The sequence below is a fragment of the Bubalus kerabau genome, chromosome 4 (assembly GCF_029407905.1).
Source record: "Bubalus kerabau isolate K-KA32 ecotype Philippines breed swamp buffalo chromosome 4, PCC_UOA_SB_1v2, whole genome shotgun sequence".
Classification (NCBI taxonomy): domain Eukaryota; kingdom Metazoa; phylum Chordata; class Mammalia; order Artiodactyla; family Bovidae; genus Bubalus; species Bubalus kerabau.
In genome coordinates, this window is record NC_073627.1 from 35,786,205 (window position 1) to 35,804,420 (window position 18,216).

General features: G+C 46.9%; 1 protein-coding gene across 2 annotated transcripts in view; it reads right to left on the bottom strand.

Moving 5' to 3' along the window:
• NTN1 (netrin 1) overlaps positions 1 to 18,216 on the bottom strand; it is a 204,369-nt gene that overhangs the window by 170,317 nt on the left and 15,836 nt on the right. The window contains exons 1-2 of one of the 2 annotated variants that reach the window (XM_055576544.1): positions 17,525 to 17,810; positions 15,992 to 17,073 (exon numbers count right to left, since the gene is read on the bottom strand). In XM_055576544.1, coding sequence (XP_055432519.1) covers positions 15,992 to 17,006 — 1,015 coding nt within the window. In that variant the 5' untranslated portion in view covers positions 17,007 to 17,073; positions 17,525 to 17,810. Of the gene's footprint in view, positions 1 to 15,991; positions 17,074 to 17,524; positions 17,811 to 18,216 lie in introns of those variants that run through there. The other variant, XM_055576545.1, reaches the window with a different exon arrangement.

Consider the following 18,216-nt stretch of genomic DNA (forward strand, 5'->3'; position numbering starts at 1 on the left):
AACACAAATTAAGAGAGTGATATGTTAGAGTCTACTGTTAATATGATCTTTTTGTTCTTTTTGTAGGCAAAAATAAAACAAAGATACAGAGTATCTGAAAAACATATTTAGTAAAATTGATTTTGATAAATATATTGAACTCTGTAGCCTGAAAACAAGAGCTCTCTTTCAGTTCCCATGGACTAGCAACAGAAGTGACCTTACATACACACATGAGATTATTTAAAAACAAAACAAAAATGTATTTGTTGCAGTGAAATGGAATTGTACACTAATAACAAAATATATAATTTGAGGAGTTAATACCCTAGAAATGAAAACCCAATTCATAAATAACTCCAGAAACGAAAAGAATATCAAAACGACAACGACACAGTCATTGGAAAAACAGTGACAATGAGAGGAGCTGCTGCTGCTGCTGCTTTCGCTTCAGTCGCGTCCGACTCTGTGCGACCCCATAGACAGCAGCCCACTAGGCTCTGCCGTCCCTGGGATTCTCCACGCAAGACCACTGGAGTGGGTTGCCATTTCCTTCTCCATTGCGTGAAAGTGAAAAGTGAAAGTGAAGTCACTCAGTCGCGACCGACTCATGGGGACCCCATGGACTGTAGCCCACCAGGCTCCTCCATCCATGGGATTTTCTAGGCAAGAGTACTGGAGTGGCTTGCCATTGCCTTCTCCAGACAATGAGAGCAGTACAAATCAAAACTAAGGCTAAGTGGTCAAAGCTACTCTAGAAAGGAAAAATCTTTGCCTTAAATAGCTGTACTGCTAAATATGAACAAGGAAAAAAAATGATATTAGTTGAACTGAGCATTCAACTAGAAATGTTAGTAGGACCACAAAAGCCTAAATAAGAAATTAATAAAGATAAAACAGAAATTATAAAATTAGAAAGAATTTAAAAATATCAAAAAAAAAAAAATAAGTGGCAGGACTTCCCTGGTGATCCACTGGTAAAGAATTCGCCTACTAATGCAGGGGACAGGGATTCGATTCCCGGTCCAGGAAGACCCCATATGCCACAGAGCAACGAAGACCCAGCACAGCCAAAAAATATATTAAATAAATAAATTAAAAGAAAAATAAGTGGCAGACTAAAATAGTATGCAAGAGCTCTGTCTCTGAGAAGAGAGAGATCCTGTTTGAGTTACAACTCTGGGCCTTGTAGCTGTGTCTCAGGCAAGTTAAATGCCTGAACTTCTCAACCACCTGTAAATGTGAATAATAGTACTCAACTCGCAGAGTTGTTCAGATTCTGAAAAGCAGACAGTACATACAAAATACTTAGCACAGGGCCTGGCACACACTGAGTGTTCAACAGGTATTATCAGATGTTATTATCATCACTTTCAAAAATGTCAAACAAACAAACTCAGGCAAAAAGAGAGTGAGAATATTCACTATTAGAAATTAGAACAGTGATACATCCATATTTGAAAGTTAAAACATAATTTTTTTTAGTGATTGGGAATGGGAAGTGATTACTATACACAACTATGCTTAAAAAATGAAAATCTGGGTAAATCATTATTTTCTTGGAAAATAAATTACCAAATTTGACTCAGAAAGCAGTTGAAAAATTCCTGAATAAACATATAAGCATGGAAGAAATTGAAATGGTTATCAAATAACTCTTCACAAAATGGCACAGGGCCCAGATGGGCTAATTCTAGCAAATCTTCAAGGAAAAGTTCTTTCTCATGCTACTTAAAGTATTCCAGAGCATAGAAAAGAACAGAAACTTCTCACTTCATTTTAAAAGGTTAGAACAGCCCTGATACAAAAGACAATAAAAAGAGAAAAAAGTTCAGATAAATTACACGTTTGAACAGATACAAAAAAAAAAAAAATCAAATATGAAACATCACTAAAGAATAATATAAGCAAATAAACTTTATTCCAAGAACACTAGAATGGCTCCCATTTAGAAAATCACAAAACCACAATGAGATACTACTTCACCATCACCAGAACGATTATTATCAAAAAGAAAGAACAGAAATATTGATGAGGATGTGGAGACACTGGAATCTTCATACATTACAGGTAAGACTTTAAAATGGAACAGTCTGGTAAACATCTCTGGTAAACAGTCTGGCAGCTCCTCAAAAAGTTAAATATGAAGTTACCATATGACCCAGCATTTCCACTCTGAGGTTCATACCCAAGAGAAATGAAAACACATATCCATGCAAAAACCTGTATATCAGTGTTCATAGGAGCATTACTCCTAGCTGCCAAAAGGTAGAAACAATCCAAGTGTCCGCTAGCTGAAGGATGAATTTTAAAAATGTGACATATCTAGACAATGAAATATTATTCAGCCATATAAAGGAATGAAGTACTGACACATGCTGTAACATGGATGAACCATGAAAACATTATGCTAATTATGCTAATTATTTAGCACTAAACATTATGCTAAACATTGAAGTCAGTCAGTAACAAAAGGCCCCAGGTTATACAATCCTATTTATATAAAATGTACAGAACAAACAAATCCATAGAGATCAAAAGTAGATTAATGTTTTCCTGGGGCTGGGACAGAAACACAGGAGAAAAGGACTGGGAAGTGACTGTGATGGGTATAACGTTTCTTCTGGTGATGATGACAATGTTCTTTAACGATGGTTGCACCACTCTAGGTCTTTCCTGGTGGCTCAGCAGTAAAAAATCTGCCTGCAATGCAGGGGCCACAAGATAGATCCCAGGGTCAGAAAGATTACCGGAAGGAGGACAGGGCAACTCACTCCAGTATCCTTGCCTGGAGAAGCCCATGGGCAGAGAAGCCTTGCAGGCTACAGTCCACGCAGTCACAAAGAGACAGACACCCCTGAAGTGACTTAGCATGCATGCACGCACCACTCTATAAACATACGAAAATCCATTGAGTTGTATGCTTTAAATGGGTGAAGCATATAGGATGAGAATTATATCTCAGTGAAGGTATTAAAATTTTATCAAACCAATTAATATAATTCATTACTTAATATGCTTAAGCAGAAATATTATATGATCACTTTGATTGATATCTAAAGGATTAACATTCTAAAGGAACTACATATCCTTGATTTAAAACAACAGCAAAAAGGAACAAACCTCCAGTAAACCAGGAACCAAGGTCATTCCTTTGAGCACAATACAAAAGATCTATCTGAAACTAGGAACAAATGACATACTTAATAATAAAACTCTAGAAACATTCTCACTCAAATCGAGATCAACATAAAGGTGTCTTACCGTTATTCTATATCATTGCTTTCAAGTTCTATTCAATGCAGTAAGGCAAGAAAAATAAAAGTCCAAATGCTGGAAAAGAAGAGCTAAAATATTCGTGATTTGTGGGTTCTAATTGAATAGAGAAGAGAATTAACTGAAACACTATGAGAATTAATTTTAAAAGAGTTCAGTAAAAATGCAGGTTGCAAAGTACTAATATAAAAATCAACAACTTTCCTATATGTCAGCAGTGTCCAGCTAGAAAGTACAATAAGGGTTTCCCTGCTGGTCCAGCAGTTAAGAACCCACCTTGCAATGCAGGGGACACTGGTTCCATTCCTAGCTTGGGACGATCTCACATGGGACAAAGATCTCACAAGAGAAACTGAGCCTGCTCTCTGGAGCCCAGGAGCTGCAACTACTGAACCCTAGCACCCTAGAGCCATATTCTATTCCAAAGAGGAAATGCCAATGGCCAACAGGTACATGAAAAGATGCTCAACAACCTTAATCATCAGGGAAACACAAATCAAAACCACAATGGGATACCCCTCACACCTGTCAGGATAGTTATTATCAAAAGGAACACAAATAACAAATGTCGGTGAGGATGTGGTGAAGAGGGAATGCCAGGGCACTGTGGGTGGGAACATGCATTGGGTCAGTCACTTACGGAAATGTCTCAAACAACAAAGACAGAGTTACCCTATGACCCCAACAATTCTACTCCCAGGTATATATCCCCCCAAAATGAAAACACTAATTCAGAAAGCTACAGGTACCCCAATGTGCACAACAGCATTATTTACAAATGCCCAGATATGGAAGCAAACTAAGTGTTCCTAAGCAGAAGAATGAATAAAGAAGATACACACACACACTAATATACACACACACAATGAAATATTACTCAGTCAAAGAAAAGAGTGAAACTTTGCCACCAGCAGCAACATGGATGGACACGGAAGGCATTATGCTAAAGTGAAATAAGCCAGATAGAAAAAGACAAATACTGTATGAAATATCACTTATATGTGGAACCTAAAAAGATACAACCAACTGGTGAACACAACAACAACAAAAGCAGACTCAGAGACACAGAGAACAAGCTAGTGGTTACCAGTGGGGGCAGAAGGAGGGACAATATAGGGGTGAGGAATTAACGATTAGGGAGAGGTACAAACGATTAGGTATAAAATAAGCTGTAAGGATAGATTACACAACATGGGGAATCTAGCCAATATTTTAATAATAACTATAAATGGAGTATAACCTTTAAAAATTGTGAATCACTATACTATACACCTGTAACTTATATAATATTGTACAGCAACTATGCTTCAATTAAAAACTTTTTTACAAAAGAAAGTTCAAGTCTAGAAGCAGCACTCCACCTCAGGGTCTCTTTTCTATGAGCCTCCTCTAAGCCCCCTCCTTGAGGGTGTGCCCCCTCACTTCCTACCCTACTCCATATACCAGTGAGGTCTGGAGCAGAGTCCCCAGGACTTGCAGGCATTGAAAGCCCAGAGAACTTCAATAACATTCCCAAGGTCACGCTGCGAGCCTGGACCCAGGACTTCAACCCAGGCAGTCTGAAGCTGGAGACGGGTTCTCTCAACCATAACCCCTAACACACATCTTGGTATTTCAGACACTATTACACAGAACTCTGTGCTCTCTGATCTTGATTTTAAAACTGAAGTGTTTCTATACAGCTGGAATATCAGAACTTGCTTTTCACTGAGGACTGAATTCTTCTGCAGACACCTTTGGTTCAAAACAACGAACAGGGACTTCTGTGACAGGGAGTAGAGTGGTTAACTCTGCACTTCCAATGCAGGGGCTGTGGGTTCCATCCCTAGTCTGGAAACTATGATCCTACATGCCGCGGAGCATGGCCAAAAAAATATAATGAGAAAAATAAAATAACAGGTCTCTCATCTTGGTTCCAACAACAAATTGGGGTGAAGAACACAGAGGACATCCAGTCCTGGTCTTCTCTGGCGAGTCTGAGTAGCACTGATAGGTGATCCACCCCTAAACATGGCTTAAGTCTCTGTGGATTGGAGTGAGAAGCAGTTTCCTTTCTTGTGGCAGCTCGGCGGGCCGAGTACTTTCTCACCATGAGTTCTCCCCGGGGCTGAGCCGAGGACTGAGACAGGGCTGGGTCTGGGAAGAAAGACTTGGCTGCGATGGACCTGCCCACCTCTGAGGTCTGGCTGTGGGAAGAGGAAACGCATTGGCCGCAGGACTCGGAGCAGGGGAACCGCTGTCCAACAGCCCTGCCCTGGGGCGCCCGACCCAAAGGTACTTTCATGTTTTGGAGGCCAAGCTCTATATCTGTAAACACAATGTGTTTCCTTTTTCATGCTGGGGTTGAAACTGTTATTGTTCGGCACTTTTTCTGCTTCGGCCCAAATGCAAGCAGAGCGCTTGCCCTGGGCAGAGTCCTGTCTCCCCGGGTCACGCAGACCTAGTTTGGGGTTCTGGGCCTGACTTCTCAGGTGGGAAGAGCCCCAAGCCCCCGACCCAGGTTGGAGGATAATTTCCTTTGCATTTCGGGGTAGTTCTAGAGTTTTCTCAGCCAGGGGACCTTGCATGGGAACTTCAGGGCTGACTGTCCTGGGGAGGCCACTCTTCTAAGGGCCCCGTGATCTCTCAAACTGCTGGGGTAGGAGGAAACTAAAATACAGAGCAGATGCAGGAGGAAAATGTGAAGTGGACCACAGTGCCATCCCTCCCTAGTACAGGAGCCAAATCCAAAGCTCACTTCCTCTCAAGACCTACAGCATCTTCCATGTGTCCCAGGCATTGAGCAAAGCTCCTCACTTGGGAGCCCACCCATGTGTATGGTTCAGTACAAGTGTTCACCACTCACACGCACACCCTCCTTAAAGAGACCACTTCCCACCTGCATGGAGGGCACCATTTCCCCCTTCTTCACATCCCCAGACCCAACAGAGCCACCTGACCACTGACTGCTCCAGAAATGTCCACTTAAGGCTACTTCTTTTTTTAAAAAAAAATACTTATTTGGCTGTGCCAGGTCTTAGTTGCAGCACAGGGGATCTTTTTTTTTAGCTGCAGCACACAGGATCTAGTTCCCTGACCAGGTTTTGAACCCTGGTCCCCTGCACTGGGAGCGCAGATTCCTAGCCACTGGACCATTAAGGACGTCCCCTACCGGCTAGTTCTTTGTCTCCAGGCTGGGGGACAGGGGAAGCTCTTCTGGGACCAAAACTGTCTTGCAGTTTTCATCTCCTAGGCTAATTCTAACTAAACAGCAATGGCTGCCTAGGATATTATACTGAAGTGTGTATTAGTTGCTCAGTCAGGTCCAACTCTTTGCAACCCCATGGACAGTAGCCCACCAGGCTCCTCTGTCCATGGAATTCTCCATGCGGGAATACTGGAATGGATAGCCATTCTCTTCTCCAGGGAATCTTCCTGACCAAGGGATCAAACTTGGGTCTCCAACACTGTAGGCATAATTCTTTACCATCTGAGCCACCAGGGAAGCCAAGAGTCTAATACCCTAAGACCATTTCTGGACTTAGAAAATGAATACTGTGACTGATTAATGATGTCTGCCCTGGTTTCAGAATTTGGAAGAGATGCATTGCTAAGTACTCACCACAGCCACTCCAAACAGGAAGAGATGAAATCAGAAGTCCCAACAAACGTAATGAGGCAGCAGAAAGTGTCCATCCCTTTGGGACAGTCCATCCATGGAATATAATGCAACATATAGGCACTCAGGAAACTAAAAGAGGTCTACCTCATTTTCTTGTTACCTAAGACTCATTTATTCAAACCCAGCTCCTTCAAAGGTGACTATCGGAGAAGGCAATGGCACCCCACTCCAGTACTCTTGCCTGGAAAATCCCATGGGCGGAGGAGCCTGGTGGGCTGCAGTCCATGGGGTCGCAAAGAGTTGGACACGACTGATCGACTTGACTTTCACTTTTCACTTTTACGCATTGAAGCAGGAAATGGCAACCCACTCCAGTGTTCTTGCCTGGAGAATCCCAGGGACGGGGGAGCCTGGTTGGCTGCCGTCTATGGGGTCGCACAGAGTCGGACACGACTGAAGCGACTTAGCAGCAGCAGCAGCATGGTCCTACAGAGTGTCTAACGTAGGTGTGGAGCCTCTGGAATGTGTGAAAAATTGTACATGATAACTAATACTCTCTCTTATCTGGAGGCAGTAAAGGAGTGGAAAAAATCTAGAAAATCTAGCAATAGCACAGCCAGGAAGGAGCATGAATAGCTCTCAACTAAAGCTGGACCCTGCAGAGAGGCTGGTACCTCGCACACCTTATACAGGCTAGTCCCAAACCATCCACAGAGACTGAGTTCTAGAGCCTCCTTCCAGGCTGAGTTGGGAGGACTCATTGATTATCAGGTGATATCGTGAACTTTCTGTCCCTCCTAGTATTACTTTATGCCTTTCAGGTTCTCACTGAACAAATGTACTTTGACCTCTAAAAAACCACTCATCCTTCCCCTGTTTTTGGCAGCACCATACTGCATGCATGATCTTAAGTTCCCCAACCAGGGATCAAACCTGCAGCCCCTGCATTGGAAGTATGTGTGCGTGTGTGCGTGCTCAGTCGCTTCAGCTGTGTCTAACTCTGCGACCCTATGGACTGTAGCCCGCCAGGCTCCTCTGTCCATGGGATTCTCCAGGCAAGAATACGGGAGTGGGTTGCCATTTCTTCTTCCAGGGGATCTTCCCAACCCAGGGATTGAACTCGTGTCTCTTGCATCTCCTGCACTGGCAGGTAGATTCTTTACCACTAGCATTGCAGTGGAAGTGCAGGGTCTTAACCACTGGGCAGCCAGGGAAGTCCCCACTCACCCCTTTAAATAACCCAGAGGCCTGGCATACCTACTGAGAAATCTTTCTTCTGGATCGTCTTTATATGCATAAGTGCACTGCAAGGGGATTACAGCCTTAGCACTAGCTAATACACTGACCCTAATGGCAAAAGGCTCAGGATCTCTAGGAATGACCCTAACAGAAGCAGAGGCAGTGTATATTTCTCCACTCCTTGGCAGCACTCCTGAACCACTGATACACCTGTCTCCTTGCTGACATATTCCCTTGTTCCCTGAAGGCCAGTGGATGCATTGGCTAGAAACGTCCAACAGAAAAGAGGCTTGGAGCAGGCGCTTCAATGCTGGATGAGAAAGGCTCAGACGGAAAGCATCTCACATCTCATCCATCCCATGACCACAGTCCCTTCTCTCTGTCAGAGGGCAGAACTGGCACAAAAATAACAAAGTCAGGGCTGAACACAAACCGAGTCAACGACTCCCAGGAGCTGGGGATGGAAAGGAAGTATTATCTCTAGAAGCAAAGAACTGACCAGCTGATGGGTCTCTGCCTTCTAACCCGGGGGAAGCTCACATTATATAATCATAAAACATTATGTCATTAAATCATTAAATGTTATGTAAATCATATAACGTTCCAACACAAAGGAAAATCTAATTCCAAGTTTATAATAGGGCTACATTTTCTGGAATACGAATACAGAAATGCACTCTTGAACTCCCCACGTGGTGCTATACACATCAAACCGAACTGAGACAAGAGACAGACTGGCGGTGAACAGCCCTATGTCCAAGGACTCTCGCGGGCCGTTTCCTTATTCCAGGTGCTGTTCAGAACCATCCCTGGGAGCTGGTTACAACAGAACGTGGCTTTTATGTGATCAGCCTTTGAGACAAGTGCCATGGTACCTGCCTGCTCTCTGCGTCTGCAGTGGCATCACTGAACAGCCAAGATGTGCCCTGTCCACGCTCAGTTTTGTTTGTGCAAAACCTCCCTGCTGGTGGCCAGGACATCTGGTTTGGAAAGGCTTCCGTTTCTCGTGGCAATCTGATTCACTGACATAGAGCACATATAGAGCACCGAGTATGATACCTGGCACTTAGTAGGGGTTTTCAGTCTGTCTTCAGCATGCAACCTGACATGTCCCTGGGACAGACACTTTAAACTCCCTGGCCACCTAAACCAAAGCTGCATCTTCCGAGGCTGCGGAGACCACAACGGCTGAGGAGTGTCTCTTCAGACCAACAGGCAAAATGCTGTTGGCCACTCTGTAAGTATTAACCTCAAATCTCAAGCATTTCAAAAGCCCCCCGAGACCTCCGGTCTCCCTCTAATGAAAGGCACTGCAGAAACTCAAGGTATGATTATCACTTCTGAAAGGAAGAAAAAAAAAAAAAAAGTACTGGCTCACAAAATACCCGCACCACAGCATCAACAGATAAGACCGTTTTATAATCCAGTTCCCTAGAGAGCCATTTATTTTGGTGAAGCCAGTGTGCATAGCAGACGCCGTAGAAGCCATCAAGATAACACGAATAACAACCCAGTGGACTTTTGAAGTGTAAACATAAAAGTCTATTAAGAATACAATGTTGGTTTAATCCCAAGACAAAAAATTTACTTAATGAAAAGCACAACTCATCTCCAGAAGGAAATTATCGATACCAGCTGTGAGCAGACAATGAGGGGGTTCCTTCCAGGGAACATCTGAATTGCAACCCACTGCCTTTCCAGTATTTACTCTGGACCTGAAGTCTCAAATACTTTTCCGAGGATCTCATTTTTCTACGGGAGGAGGAGGTCAGGGAGAAGTCTGGGCAGGGCAAAAGGACAGCTTGGCAAAGCCTTGGAAAGAAACAGACGCTCCCCAGAAGGTGTGTCTTGATTCGGCTCTGTCTCACTTCTCTGGGTCAAGCAGCGAGCAACCTCTAGGCCCACCTCAGTGGAGACCCTCACTCCAGCTGCCATGGGGCCCAAAGTGATAAACGACAGCCCCATGCCACTGACACATGTGCCCTGCATGTACCAGCACCCCGCCAGCGACCAGGGTACACCATTAAACTCTCGTCTTTATTTTTAAGACTTTTCTTTTTGATGTGGACCACTTTTAAAGTCTTTATTGAATTTGTTACTGTCTATGTTTACTGTTTATATTGCTTCTGTTTTATGATTTTTTTGGTCTTTTGGCTGCAAGGCATGTAGGATCTTAGCTTCCTGAGCAGGGATCAAACCTGCACCCCCGGCATTGGAAGGTGAAGTCTAAACCACTGGACCACTAGGGAAGTCCCTAAACTCCCTTCTTTAACAATACTTCTTAGCCACATCCTATACTTTTTCCAATATGTCCCAGAGAAGCAACCAGCTACTGAGCACTAGGGAGAAAGGAGAAGACCTGGTTAAAAAGGAATTTCTGAAATGAGTTGCCAGTCCAGGTTCGATGCACGATACTGGATGCTTGGGGCTGGTGCACTGGGACGACCCAGAGGGATGGAATGGGGAGGGAGGAGGGAGGAGGGTTCAGGATGGGGAACACATGTATACCTGTGGCGGATTCATTTTGATATTTGGCAAATCTAATACAGTTATGTAAAGTTTAAAAATAAAATAAAATTAAAAAAAAAAAAAAAAAAAAAAGGAATTTCTGATTACGAGCTCTGTTCCACCACCTCTGAGAGAGATCACGGGCCCTGAAATCAAAACTCGGCCATGAGCAACACCTGTGCACGCTGAACACCCACACAAAGGTGTTTAAACACTCTGCAGTTACATTCCTAAAAGCTCCCAGCTCCCACGAGGCCTAAAGGCTAACATCAATTTATATACAATTTCATATGCAAGCATTCAAGCATGTATGAACATAGTAAATACGATCTATGGCATCATATGACATATTACACATAATACAACACAACTAGGGAACCACCTTTAATTCCAGCAAGAGGCAACAGGTTGTTCCAACTATTGTCCTCTGCATGCAGATCTCCCTTGATTGTACTGTGCTTTTTTGAACTTTGTAGACATCGTGTTTCTTACAGGTTGAAGGGTTGTGGCAACCCAGCCTCGAGCAAGTCTACGGACACTGTAGCATAGACTCACTTCATGCCTCTGGGTCACATTTTGGTAATTCTTAGCAATAGTTCAAACTTTTTATTATTGTCTGTGTTATGGTAATCCATCATCGGTGATCTTTGATGTTACTACTATTAATATGACTCATGAAAAGGCTCAGAGGATGGTTAGCATTTTTTAGCAATGAAGTGTTTTTTTAGTTTTATTGAAATATAGTTGATTTATGATGTATTAATTTCTGCTGTGCAGCAATGTTTCAGTTATACATATATACATAATTTTGCACATTCTTTTCCATTATGGTTCATCATAAGATATTGAATATAGTTTCCTGAAATGAAGTATTTTTATGAATAATTGAGATATGTACATTGCTATTTTTTAAGACATAATGCTATTGCACACTTGATAAACTACAGTATAGTGTAAACAACTTTTACAGACACTGGGAAACTGAGAAATTCATGAGACTTGCTTTATCGCGACATCTGCTTTATCGCTGTGGTCTGTAAATGAACCTGCACTCTCTCTCTGAGTTCTGCCTGTACATGAACTGTTCATTCATCCAGCCATCCAGCCATTCATTCATTCTATGGGGAGGCAGCACAGAAGATGCAGTAAAACAAAGCCTAAACTTCAGACTGGAGACCCAGCTCCACCACCTACTAGCTATATGACTTTGGGTAAACCCTTTACCCAAAGGTTATAGTTTCTTCCTCTGTAAAATAAGAACAATAACGGGGTCTAGTATTAGCTTAGCTACAATGATCAAATAACTAAATGTCAGGCAAAAAAAAAAGCCTTCCAGGGTTAGTCATATAAAGATAATAATTATAATAAATGGTGGTGGTGGTGGTTAGTCGCTAAGTCATGCCCAACTCTTTGCAGCCCCATGGCCTAACCTGCCAGGTTCCTGTGTCCATGAGACTTTACAAGTAAGAATACTGGAGTGGGTTGCCAGTTCCTTCTTCAGGGGATCTTCCCAACCCAGGGACTGAACCCGTGTCTCCTGCATTGGCAGGTGGAGTCTTTACCACTGACCCACCAGGGAATTACCCACCATGATAATTACTAGGACTATAAGAATATTCACTTATCTACAGCTATATACCAGACTGAGCAGCAGATCATTTTAGCCTTTTGATTTTGCAAGAGTTTTTATCGGGGCATTAGATTTCTCACAGCAACACCTCCCATATAACCTCCCTCTCCTGCCAGGAATGAGGGCAGGCCCAGAGCCATTTACAGCCTGAGGACCCCCTCCCAAAGTCATGTTTAAACAATTACAAGCTTTATGGTACAGGTACCCATGACCATAGGAGGCCAGCCCAGCACAGTGCTCATCTTGCAGAGACGTCTTTTGTGTGGGTTTTGGGTTTCAGCAGGGCAACGCCAAGCCAAAGTGTGAGTCGCAAAACGAGTTTTCATAAGTTCACCCTGTCACAAACCAGGCAGGGGTTCATGCTGACATCCCCACAGTAAGATTAAACAGCATGCTTCATCAGGCACTAAATACTAACACAGCTCCGACGTCAGGGGGACACTGATTAAAACTGATGTCAATAATTTATGGAAACACAATATGGTCTTCAGATGCTTTTTGAAACAAAAAAAAGGAAGGGGGGGAGGGCCTAGCAACCCAGGTGGTTTAAAACTGTTCATGCATTTCCTCTTGAATGTATACTCCCCCCCATGCATGGATGCTTCTTTACACGATAAATATAGATGCATATGTGTGTAAAAGCATGTGAACACCGCTGATACATATGGGCGGAAGAAAGTATTTAGTTATTCCACGGAGAGCTGTCGAGGCCGTAACATTATACAGTTTTGTCTTTCATATTGTTTCGGGTTTTCTTTTCCGGAAGAAATCCAAAATTGCGTTTAAAACAAAATTGGACCTTATAAAAATTCACGTTTACTTCATAGAGAACTCAACCTTGAAACAACCCTGAAAAGAAAGCTGGACCAAAGAAAAACCTATAGGATATAATATTTTCTTGGCCCTATAGAGAACTATTTAGAAAAATAATAATATCGATGTTTTCTTAAAGTTTTAGGATGGGGGGGCGGTGAGACAGTTAACTTAGAGAACGATGTCACTTTATTATGTCCTGTCTCATTATTTTAGAAAGGCAAAGACAGACAGTGATAGTGTTTCATTTTTTTAATCAAAACATTTTGAGTACAAAATATACTTCTTTGCCTTAGCTGTAAATAATCTGGGTAGCCTGACTTTCTATGTCAACAGTGTGAAATTCACAAGATAGGATTATGTTGGGGGGGGAATCTGAGCCGCTGATAGTACAAAAGTTAGTGTTTGAAGGATTTATTAATGCCTTTTCCTAGCACAGTGCCCTGTAGTGTCTCAGAACACCTGTCAAATACTAATTCATTCACGTATCTCCACTTCAGGGCCTTTTCATAAAAAGCTCGACCTTTAATTGTAAATCACTTCTAAATTGTCTTTGCTGGCTTTCTCTTTTGCGAAATGATGGAAAAATCACTAAGACTTCAATTAAGACTTTATGGGAACTTCAACCTGACATTCCCGAGGCTATATCTACAAGGTATCAGAACATCTATTCAAAAAGGAAACTATAAATAACTTTAACATCATTGAATTGGCTTGGCTTTTATGAGATGACTGAATAATTGGCAAGATTTAAAGATACTTAAACTACTGAGAATTAAAATAACTTCGGTGAAACCCAGAAAATATTGTCAGCCGATTATTTGTCATGTAGATTATGTACTTATTAGGCCTAATTAAACTTTTTGAACAAAAAGGCTTACTAATTACGTTAGTTAATATGTTGATTGCTCAATTTGGCTTAAAAAAAAAAAAACCCAGTCAATCCAATTTGTGCAGAGTTAGTGCTTTGGTCAAAAGACAAAATCCTCAACTATGGAGATTATTTCAAGCGCATGGCCATTGTTGTAACAATTGCGGGTTACTTCTCCACATACAAAGTGACGGAGAGCTGGAAGTGGGTGGTATCAGAACAATACCACCGCGGCTAAGAGGAATCTTCAAGCCAGGAAAACGTTACCATCATAGCCAGCTTATTTGCCTCCATGTATTCACTTGCGTGTTTTCCAATCAGACCCTGCTGGTGACGATGAGAAGATATCTTTCATATGCACATACAAGCTAACACAGATAGCCAAACCCTGGGAGGCCTTTTAAATGTCAATAAAGGGTTTTCACTCACAAAAGGAAGAAAAGAAAAGAGGAAAGGCGAGAAGAAAGAGAAGAGATGGGAAAAACCAACATTTCTGAAGGAATGGAGCAGATCAAAGGCGTTCTATTCTGAAAGACGACTAAGTCGGGGAGTAACCACTGTCTCACCGCCCGAATCCTGAAAAGTCTCTTCCGACCAGCCAGCAGTGGCGTCCCTTACAGGAGGGGGAAGGACAATGAGGTCTGCAGAAGTGGACCCTTGGATGGAGTGCAAAAATGGAGATAGGGCCATGCAACAGGAGAACTGCCCTCTGCAGACCAGGACGCCCGCCTGGGCCTCAGAGCCGACCAAAACATGTTTTCCATTCCGAGAAAGTCTGCATCCACAAGTCATGAGGCACAAACTATTCGACAACAACATGACACAATTAATCAGAACCAGACCTCAAGACGTGTGTTTGTGGGGGCCAGCAAACTTTGTAATGTGCCTCAGAGGCTGAGGCAACTGAAGAAACTCACACTGGCTGTGTGGGAGGGGGAGGGAATAACTCTATTCCACAAAAGATGAACACCCAAGGGTGGATGGCCGAACTGAATGATTTTCCTTAAAATAAAGCATGGGATTTGTGCCTTTACATCTCATACTGGAAAAGCTGATTATGGTCTAACTACCTACCTTTCCTCTACATTTTTTCTTTTTCTTCTCCTAAAGAGAAACTGAGGGCTCAGAGTTTCTACAGCAGCAAAGCTGTATGATCCAGAAACGGAATGGATTTCTTCTTTTTATCTTTTCTTTTTTTTTTTTTTAAGCCTCATTTCAGACCCAAGAGTATCCACCAGTACAGGGTTTTGTGAGATTTCTCTTTCAGGACCTGAAACCCCATAAAATCAAGAATCTGGGCCCTTAGTTAATTCGCTGGAATTGTTTAATTTCACTTCAACACACACACACACACACACACACACACACACACCATGCTAACAACAACAATGAAAATCTGGTATACTTCTTTTTTGGACCGGGACTGAATTAGTTTAAAATAATTAGTTAACTCTCTTTTGTAATCTGCAGACAGTAATTAATTTAAATCACACCATTCTTTTGCTAGCCCAAACACGCTATCCAAAAGAAAACTATATCTATTTTCAAACCGTAAAAGACAAATGGAGGACGCAGGAGTGATGTTTGTCGTGCACCGAATTAGCCCCAAATTGCAAATCCCTTTGCCACCTCCCAAGGGATTTGTGGCCGTGGAGCTGGAACTTCCTGGGAACCGGGCCGGGGTCCCCAACAGCGAGACCAGCTGCTGCCCTGGGGCGGGGTGAGGGGGGTGGATCCCAGAGTCCCGCCAAACTGAGGAGAAGGCAATCAGTGTCTGCCCTTGGATCTGGGATTCGGGGGACTGACCGGTAAATTTTCTGCAAAGCCCACTCCCAGCATCTTGTCTTAGCGCAGCGCACAGGAGGCCAACCCAATCGGCCAGCGTCAGGCGCGCGAGTGGACCGACTCTCCCGGCCCCACCGCCTAGGATTTCCCGGAACGTGCCTCCCACCATCCCCACCACATTCATGCAGACGGAGATGCTCAAGAACCCTCGATCGCTAGGCCCGGGAGCAGCCGCCCCGGTCCCCGCCCCGCCCGGGTCCCGCCCGCGTCCCCGTGGCGCCCCACTCACCCACGCACTCGTTGGCCTCGCGGGCGGTGGCGCGCTGCCAGGGCCGGTCGTAGTGGAAGGGCTTGCAGCGGTCACACTCCGGGCCGGCCGTGTTGTGCCTGCAGTCGCACACCAGGCTGTCGTCGCGGTCGCGCACGCAGCGGGCCGCGTGGCCGTTGCACTTGCAGCGGCCGCCCACCTGCAGGTCGGACACGGCGTAGAAGTACGAGTCGCGCGCCAGCTCCGAGTCGTCCTCGTTCTCGTCGCCGAACGTGTGCAGGCGGCTGAAAGCCACGCGGATGTCGGTGGCCGTAACCCAGTCCTGCAGCACCGGCGAGTTGTCGAAGTCGTGCGCCGAGGGTCGCCCGTCCAGCGTGCTGAAGGCGATGAGGCCGCCCGAGAGTGGGCGCATGTCGGTGTGCGAGTCGGTGCACACGGCCTCCTGCTCGTTCTGTTTGGTGATGGGCGCGCGGTGCGGCCGGTTGTACATCTTGCGGCACTGCGTGGAGTAGAACTGAAAGGGCACCCACGTGCGTCCGTAGTCCATGGACTTATAGATGGCCATGGACTCGGGCCGGGGCGAGCAGAACTGCAGGCTCACGTAGGTCACCTCGAACTTCTTGCCGAGCGACAGCGTGAGCGTGACGTTGTGCGGGAACTGCAGGTAGTTCTCCGACTGCCAGCACGTCAGGTTGTGCGGGTTGTTGAGATCCGTGAGGAAGGCGGGCGGGTGCGCCTTCTTGGGGTCCGACGCGTTGCAGAGGTGGCAGGAGCGCAGCCGCTCCTCGCCGCGCTCGCTCACCACGCAGTAGCGCGCCGGGGGCCGGCCGCAGGTGCTGGACACGCGCACGTCCTTGCCGAAGGCCGCGTTGACAAAGTCCGGGATGCAGCGGCGCGGGTGGCCGTTCTCGTCCGAGCAGGGGTCGGGCTGCGCCGCCTGGCCGGCGAACATGCTGAGCCCGGGCCCGCCGCGCACCGCGCCCACCAGGCATGCCACGGCCGCCAGCGCCGCCAGCGCCTCCCACACTGCGCGCATCGTGCTGCGTCCAGCCTGCCCCGGCCCCGCCGCACCGAGGAGTCGGTCCGCCCGCCGCAGAAGGCGCCTGCGGAGAGAGGGGAGCCGCGCTCAGCCAGCCCGCCCCGCGCCCTCCAACCCCGCGGAGGGGCGGCGATCGGGGACGCGGGCGAACGCCCGGCTTCCCCCGCACCGAACGCCCGCCTCGGTCCCCCGCGTCCCGGAGGCAGGCGAATCCGGAGACCCCCCAGGCCCCGCACTGCCCGCGCCTCCTCTTCCCCGCCGGCGGCGAGCCGGGGCCGCGGGCAATCGCTCGGTTTCCCCGCCGCCGCCGCCGCCTCCACGCCGCCCGAGGGTCCTGCCCGCGCCCGTCTGCTCGTCCGCCGCCGCCCCGCCCGCACCCCTCAACTCGGGCGCGGGACAACTCGTAGAGCCCCTGAGCTCGCACGGCCCGCGCCCCCTCCTCCCGCAGCCCGGGCTTCCCGCTCAGCTGCCCCAGATCGCACTCCCGGCCGGCGAATCCGCGTTCGGGACTTTACCTCAGAAGAGGGCAAAAGAGAAAGAAAAGTTTGCCCGGCCCCGGCCGGGGAGCCCGCGCGCCGGACGGCGGAGAGCTTCTCGCTGGTTGCTAGCAGGCGCGTCCTGCCTCAGCGCGGGCTTGCCAGCTCCATGCCCGGCGCGGCCGCCGCTGCCCCAGCCCCGGCCCGGCCCGGCCGCCGCCGCCTCTCCCTCCCGAATGACTACGCGGCCGCCCGGCTCCCGCCGCTGCCGCCGCGGTGCGAGTGCCGCCCAGCCCGCGCCCGGGGCGCACACACTCCCGCTGGCTGGCGCGCACTCACACACGCACGCACGCCCCCGAAGGCTCCGCCGCCGCCGCCGCCGCCGCCGCCACTCGCGCAGGGAGTGGGGGGCGGAGGGGAACGCGGGGGCGGGGGGCGGGGCCGCCGGGCGGGGCGCCGGCCAATAACGTCGGCGGGCAGCCGCCGGCTCCCGAGCCAAGTTTTCACCCCGGGAAAGAAGAAAGTTAAAGGGAAGCGGCCGGGGACCCGGAGAGAGCGAGGGTACGAGCGGGTGGGAACCGGGGCGCCCGAGAAGGAGAAGCGGAGACAAAGGGAAGCGAGGAGAGCGCCCGGGGAAACCCCGGAGAGGGGGCTGGGCCCGGCGCGCACCCCGCGGAGGGAGGAGGGGCCGGCCGGGGACCGTCCGCGTCGCCAGGCCCCGCGCTGCCCCG